The sequence below is a fragment of the Propithecus coquereli genome, unplaced genomic scaffold, assembly GCF_000956105.1.
Source record: "Propithecus coquereli isolate 6110/MARCELLA unplaced genomic scaffold, Pcoq_1.0 Scaffold294, whole genome shotgun sequence".
In the NCBI taxonomy this organism is placed as follows: domain Eukaryota; kingdom Metazoa; phylum Chordata; class Mammalia; order Primates; family Indriidae; genus Propithecus; species Propithecus coquereli.
This window is the reverse complement of record NW_012148552.1, coordinates 2807221-2814706: the sequence shown is the minus strand read 5'-3', so window position 1 is coordinate 2814706 and position 7486 is coordinate 2807221. Positions and strand designations below refer to the sequence as shown.

Here is a 7486-nt window from a genome sequence, read left to right as displayed (position 1 = left end):
TCAAGCTGTGATGGCCACGGCGACCACGTGTGCTCAGTACAGCTTACGAAGAGATGAAAACCCTCGTGGACTTAAAACTACCTGGCCACTCCCTGGCCCTGCCAAGCCTGCCAGGCGCCCAGCGTGGCGCGTGTGTGCGGCCCGGCGGAGCCTGCGGCTGGCAACACCGGCTCCCGGGTCGCGGCCCCGCCCAGGCACACGAGATCGGGAGGGGAGACGGCTACACGCTGGGACGCGGAGAAGCACATGGGGGGGGGGGCAGTAACTGAGCAGAGAGGACAAAGGAGCAAAGTGAGCCCTAAGTCCACAGCAAGGACAGCAAGAGCCCCCACCTGCAGCAGGCGCCCAGAGCCGGTGAGCCTGTGCGCTCTGGACGGCCGTGAGCGGCTCGGGTTTAAGTTGGTTTAGATGTCAGTCTGCTCTCTGGGTGCCCCTCCTACATGGCTCAAAACTAGAAGCTTTTTTTAACTAAAAAAGTAAAACAGGGTCTGTGGCCCAGAGTGAAGGTCAGAGTGCCATCCTGGAGTGGAGGCGCCTCCCAGCTCTCCCCTCACTCCCTCCGACGGCCCTGCAGGCGGGGGCTGGGAGTCGGCTTGGCAAGCCATGGTGAGTCCCAGACACCGACCCCAGTGCTTCCCCAGCCTATAGGTGTAGCCAGATCATACCACATGGACCTGGCCCACCCGCGGCCAGTTTCCCATCAGCTGTACCCCACTCACGCTGTGAAGCCTTCTGCAGCACGTGACTGTGTGCACCTCTAGCATGAAAGGCAGCTGGAGCAAACGAACAGGAGAAGCAATTCAGGTGACCTTAAGAGGCATGCTGAGCACAGCAGGAGAGGCCACAGGCCCCGCTGCCTGGTGTCACCAGCTGTGGCCACCGGGACCCTGCTGCTGTTGGGCTACACGTCCAGCTGCTCTGGGCGACCAGAGGAACCCGGAGGAGACCGTGTCTTCCTGAAACACCCTGGAACTCGTGAGAGACACGAATGCCCAGCCCCTCCGCTGGAACCGACTCAGAGGCTTGCCCAGCAGCCAGTCTTAACGACCCCTCCCCGCCGTTTTCTGCAGCGGCAGAGCTGAGCACTCACTCATCCTCCGTTCTCCTGGCAGTTCCAGGCCTTCTCTTCTCCCTTCGACCCAACACCCCTCCTCCTCCTCCTCCTCCCCCCTCAGCAGATGCCGCCTCGCTCGCGCCCGCTTCGCTGAGGAAACCGAAGCATCAGAAGAGAACCTGCACAGGTCCCGCCCGGCCACCCTCCAGCGTCTGTCCCCCAAGTTTTTAGACATCCGTCTGTGCCCGTCTGAAGCCATCACCACCCGGGCACCCCCTTACAGACATCACCCCCGGCTTCCCCTTCCCCTTCTGTCCTACATGGTCACTTTTATTTACTGTCCATTATGTCACTCTCATCATTTCACAAATGTCCTATTACTTTTCTGAACTTAAAAAAAGGTTTTTTCTTGATCCTATTTCTCTTGCCAGCTATGGCTGTTTCTTTCCTGTCTTTTGTAACAAAACTCTGTTAAAGTGTTGCCTACAGTGCTGACAATTCCCAGTGACGCTGCTGATCTGATGGCCAGTTCTCAGTCTCCGTCTCACTCATCAGAAGCACGTGACACTGGCGATCCGTCCCCCTTCTCCCCACGCTCACGCTGTCCTCCCCTGCCCCACTGAAGGCTGCTTCTGCGCCCTCTTCGCTGGCCTCCTCTTCCGTGTTGGTGTGGCCACGGGCTCCGACTTGGGCTCCCTCCCTGTTCTCTTCACCCTCCTTCCGTGGTAATCGCACAGGCCTCGTGGCTTTTAAGTAACATTATAAACAAATTACTCCAAGTGACAGCTCCGTCCCAGATTTCTCTTTGAACTCCAGACCCGTCCATGTCTAGTAGTCACCTCGAATTCAATACACTTAAAACTGGACCCTCCATCTCCTGCCTGGCCGCTTCCAACCACAGCCCCACGGCCAGCTTCTGGAAGCCCCCGTCCCACTGCCAGGCCCAACGCCATGCTGGAGCTGTCTCGCCAGCACTTCCTTCCTCTGCACCTCCTCGTCAGGAGATCTGATGGCTCTGGCTCAAGATCTACCTAGAGTCCATCTCATCATCATGTGACCAGCACTGCATCTGGCGGATGATCCCAGGAAAGCCACAAGACCCTCTTGTACGGTGACAACTGGGGGTAGGAGGGGGCTCAGACCCAAAAAGATCTCCATGAGGCCCTAACAAAGAAAGGGAAGAGGTATCGAGTGAAATTTAGAGTGTGACCACATGCAAGAACCGCCTGGGCTTGATGCCTGACTGCCCCACCTATTAATGCTGGCTGTGTGACCCGGCGAGTCCGTTGTGGTCTCAGTTGTAAGACAGTGATAGTAACGGTACCCTCCTCCCAGCATCGCTATGAAGATAAAGGGCCCGTCTCACAATGTAAGCTCCACCTACGTGCTGTTGTTATTATCCAGGTTTCGGAAGCAGTCACTGGAATCCAAAAAGGATGCACAGACAACAATCTTCACATGAGCAGCTGCCACATTTGCAGGTGAAGAATCACATCTCCAGAAGAACAGTCACCACTGCTCCTAACCAACGTCATTCTCAAACACAGAAATGGAAACGAAGGAAGATTCCACAAGTCATCATCACAAAACTGTCTTTTACTGACAAAACCAAAGAACCCCAAACACTTTTTGTGGACATCAACTTTTTTTCTTTAAATTTTAAATGGTATTGTGCATGTATGCATTTTTAAAGTTTAGACACATTTTGCAAAACACAGTTGTGGACACACATCCTAGAAATGACTGGAGACGATCTGAAATCTTATTTCAAACACTTATTAACTATTAAACGGACTTTTGTAAGTCTCTGTCCTGTGAAGAACATGCCATTTCTGCTTTGCCTTCAGGGACTGAGAGTCGGAACTCTTGTCACACAGCAGGTGGCGGAACAGACACAAGAAAGTAGGTTAATGCAGAATCACAGAGCAGCACATCTGCCAGTATCTAGTGGGTGAGTGGGAAGGTGTCAACCTAGCTGGCTTTAAAAAAACCCAGTAAATAAAATCTCCTTCTTTTATTCCACAGAGACTTTATCTTTCCCTCAGCGTGCCAACCAGAAAGACAAGTGTTTTCAAATGTGCATGTGAGTAAGTGCCTGGGAGACACCCAGATAACTAAGAGCTGCCCTCACTGCTGCTGGTCAAGACACTTGGCCCGATGGGGCAGGGCCACCACTGTCTCCTCCCTGCGGAGGAGGGCTGGCAGAGCCCGGCTGACTCCCATGCAGCCCCTGAGAAAGGACACAGGCAGAACCTCCCCAGTGAGCTCTGTAGGGTGTGCAGTTTTCCGGCGAGGTGGGTGGGGAGGATGGGACAGTGCTGGGATAAGGTCCCTCAGCTGGCTCCTGAGAGTGCACCCACCTTCACATCACGGGGCATGGCAGTCAGTTAAAATACAATCGTGAGGATTTATACCCATGGAAGTCGTCCACCTCCGTGAGAGAAAACAATCGTGACTAAGAAGCAAGAATGTCTGCAACGCATTCAGGAGGCATCACTTAGAAACCGAAGGTCACGTGTTTCGGGTACCAGCCCCACAAGAGCTGCACAGGGACAAGGAGGCTTGTCTTTTCCACCAACGATCTTCCTCCTTCATGAAAGGAGTGGGAACTAAGGCTGGTCCATGCTTAGGCAAGCCCCTACAGACAAGCCTAAGACCGTCAGAGCGCCCTACACACTGCCTTTCATGACATACACCTTAGCTCACAAGAGTACTTAGAAAGCCCTGGACCATGTGTATCATGACAGAAGCCCTTCTAAAACTGAAATCTGCATGACAGAATCACTGAAGGTAAACTAATCCAAATTACTGCCCATATATTTTAAATAAAAAATGTCAGACAGATGATACCCTAATTTTCTTGGATAGATCGTTATGTTTCCCGATATCTATAAATTCAGACTAGTACTTTTGACTTTACCACCCAAGAGTAGACCAAAAAACATGAAATGTATGCGTCCCAAATTTGTACTTGGATATTGACCAAAAGTCTGAAATAAACTTAACTGCGGGGACATGGGTCCAATCGAGTATCTTTCTGTTTCCTACCCATCTGGAGTTGTAGCCACCGTTCTTACAGTAACATCTGCAGTGCTGATGAAACTGAGGCGCAGTCGGTTTTAATAACATACACCTGGGCAAACGCTCCAGCACTGCCAGCACGCAGTCACCAGGCCGCCTCCCCGCCGGCTGCCCCTGGCACCATGAAGTCCGTTCCCGGGAGGCGGGCTGCCTGGGACTGCAGGAGCCTTTCAAACTTTACACAAAGTACCTGAAACCTCTTCTGAGAACGGGGACCCCAACAGAGCTGCAGTGCTCCCCTGGGGCTTCTGAAAAACACTAAGGTGAGCACAAAACCCAAAGAGGAGGCGTGCAGCTGTGGCCCCCACAGCCCTCCCACACCCCTCCACATGCCCTGAAATCTGCGACTCTCCTCAGTTCCTGGGGCCTCTCCCGCACACTCGTCGGAGAGGAGCCCACAGGCAACGCTGACAACATGTCATCACTAGGCTACACCCCAGATAATCCTTCACATTCAGAAGAGACACCCCCTGCCTGTTCCTCTGCCAGCATGAGACACCCCACTTTACACAGCACGCACAGAAAAGTGGCCGCCACCGCCACACACTCGCGCACAGCCAGCGCCGGGCTCCATGACAGGGCTCTGCATTCACAACGGCTCGCACCTAGAGAGCGTAAACGTGAGAGACATGCAGACACTGCAGAGAAGCCAGATGTGAACAGTCGTATTCTACACAGGGAGGAGACACTGTCACAAAACGCTGACGGGATGGTTTCCGTCACTCATGCTCTAACTTGAGGGTCTTTGCAGCAAAAGGGGGCCTGTGAAGGTGCCTGCTTTTTTTTTTTTTTTTTTCTCTTTCAGGATTCATGGTTGTTTCCGTGGCAGGCACTAAGCAATCTGATGGCTTCTGGTCCAAACAGGTATTTTTGTTGTCTTTTTGCACCTTTTAATCCCTCTTCGAAGAGCCAAGTTCGAACGCTGGAAACTGTGCTGTCTCTGGTCTCAGGATGTCGGAGAGAAAGTGAATGGCGCCAGCCATGCCTGCAACAGAAAATGCAGATCTTTTAACAATGACCCGGTGCTCTGGAGGGCAACGTCCCAAACAAAATGACTTCCACCCATTTCCTTTACCCGGGGCTGTAAGGATATGGGGAAAAGGTGCCGAGGACTTTAAAAATCACTTGGTTAAAAAACCGGAGCATCCAGCGGTTAAAAATACCAGTTTTCTTCACTATCTTATTTTTTAAAACTTGGCTTCTGGGCTTTAATCTTGTATCTTGAAACTTTAAGATTATATAGAATTGCAGCCAAAAAGTTATGGACGATAACTAATTATGTGTGGTATTTTAACACATAAAACTTCCCCTCTCAGAGCTTTTATATTCTCGTTCTAAACAAAAAGTTGCATTTTACATCTTCTTTACATTCAGACAATGTTATTTTTAATAAACCTTAATTTATTTTGTCAAAATTCCTAGCCCACATCATCACAGCACACAAAGCAGTGGGTCTCACTGTGACTGACTCTGGGACTTAGGCGGGCGGGGTCGGGAGGTGACCAGCCCACCAAGGCCTCCTCTCTCCCACCTAAACCCTCCCTCGTAGAGTTTTGGTTTGCATACGGTTTTTCTTTGATGTAAAATTCACATACGATGAAACACACACATCTTAAGTGTACATCTCTGAGTTTTGACAACCGCATACACCTGTGTAAAACTAACCCCTATGAAGACCTGCAATGTTTCCACTGCCCAGCAAGCTCCGGCTGTCCCTCTCCAGCCCGTCCTCACACTCTGTCCCCCAGGGGCAACCAGCAGTCTGAGTGTTAGTCCACCAGTGTTCAGCTCTGCCTGTTTCAGAACTTCACATGCATGGGATCACGGTACGCAGCCTCTGTGTCTGGCTTTTCCTCGATGTTCTTGAGATGTATTCATGTACTGTGCATGTTGGTGGCTGGTTCCTTCTTACTTCTGCGTAGTACCTCACAGATTGTTACCCCATTTCCCTACTGAAGGACATCTAGGTTGTTCTCAGCCTTCCCTGTAAGTTTTTGTTTGAAGAAAGGGTTCCAGAAGCGTATTTAAAAAATCTGAAAACCACTGACCTACTGGAACCTATTAGAAACAAACGGTGACCCCAAACAGCCACAGGAGGGCCCTGGAGGAGCCATGCTGAAATGACCCGTGCTCGTGCTGGGTGGCGGGGGGGGGCAGATCCACTGGACGGTGCACTTTGGCAGGAGTGAGCTCCTCCAGAAGGGTCACAGGTGTCAGCGACCCCTCAGGCCTGGTGGCCTGTCACAGTGGCTGACATTGGTAGGCACACACATATCAATCCCTCGGCACATCTGACAAGAACCTGGTTAGCACGTCCTGCTAGTTCTGTCTGCCGGGCACTGGCAGGCACGGGGGGAAGAGAGATGACCTGCCAACTGTCTGGCTTTCAGGGAGTTGTACATTCAAAGATCCCACAACTGCTGGGGCTTTGAAGTTGCTGTTATAAACTTGAATGAACTCCATTTAGAGTTCAGACATTAACTGTGTTATGTCGGTGCAAATACACTGCATTTTTATAACAGAAAACTAAAATTTTTATTCAGAGAACTTTTTCCTTATGATTTCTTAGATGTTAAAAAGATCATATTCTTCAAAAGATCATGGACAATTCAGACATCAGAAGGATAATAAAGGAATACTACCAACAGCTTTACACACATAAATTGACATCCTAGATGAAATGGACCAATTTCTCAAAAATCATAAACAATTATAGCATACCCAGTAGGAAACCGATAACTTAAACAGCTCTATTAAAGAAACTTAATTTGTTTAAAAACTCAAGAAAAATTTCCAGGCCCAGAAGTTTTTACCGGAGAACTCTACCAAACACTTAAATTAGATTAATACCAATTCTTCCACGAATCAATGCACAGTCTATCCCAGAAAACAGAAGAGAAGAGGATACTTCTCAATACAGTTTATCAGGTCAATATTACCTTGATACCAAAACCAGACAAAGAATGTACAAAACAGGAAAACTATAGGTCAGTATCCTTCATGAATACAGACGTAAAAATCTTTAACAAAATATTAGCGAACAGATTTCTGCAATATATAAAAAGAATTGTACACATGACCAAGTGAGGTTTACTCCAGAGATACAAGACTGGCTTAAAATTTGAAAATCAATCAATGTAATCCACAATATTAATAGGCTAAAAAAGAAAAATCACATGATCTTATCAATTGATGCAGAAAAAGCATTTGACAAATTCAACACCCATCTATTATTTGATTTTTAAAAATTTTTTTCTTTTAAATTTTTTTATTTCTTTTGCCATCCATCGGACTCTGCTTGATATAATATTTGATTTTTAAAAAACATTACTCAATCCCTTATTCCCTATA

General features: G+C 49.1%; 1 protein-coding gene across 1 annotated transcript in view; it reads right to left on the bottom strand.

Annotated features, from left to right (window-relative positions):
* Positions 1-2742: 2742 nt before the first annotated feature.
* The window catches only part of LANCL2 (LanC lantibiotic synthetase component C-like 2 (bacterial)), a 51510-nt gene continuing 46766 nt past the window's right edge, over positions 2743-7486 (bottom strand). Inside the window, exon 9 of the mRNA XM_012648809.1 lies at positions 2743-5120. Coding sequence (XP_012504263.1) covers positions 5026-5120 — 95 coding nt within the window. The 3' untranslated portion in view covers positions 2743-5025. The remainder of the gene's footprint in view (positions 5121-7486) is intronic.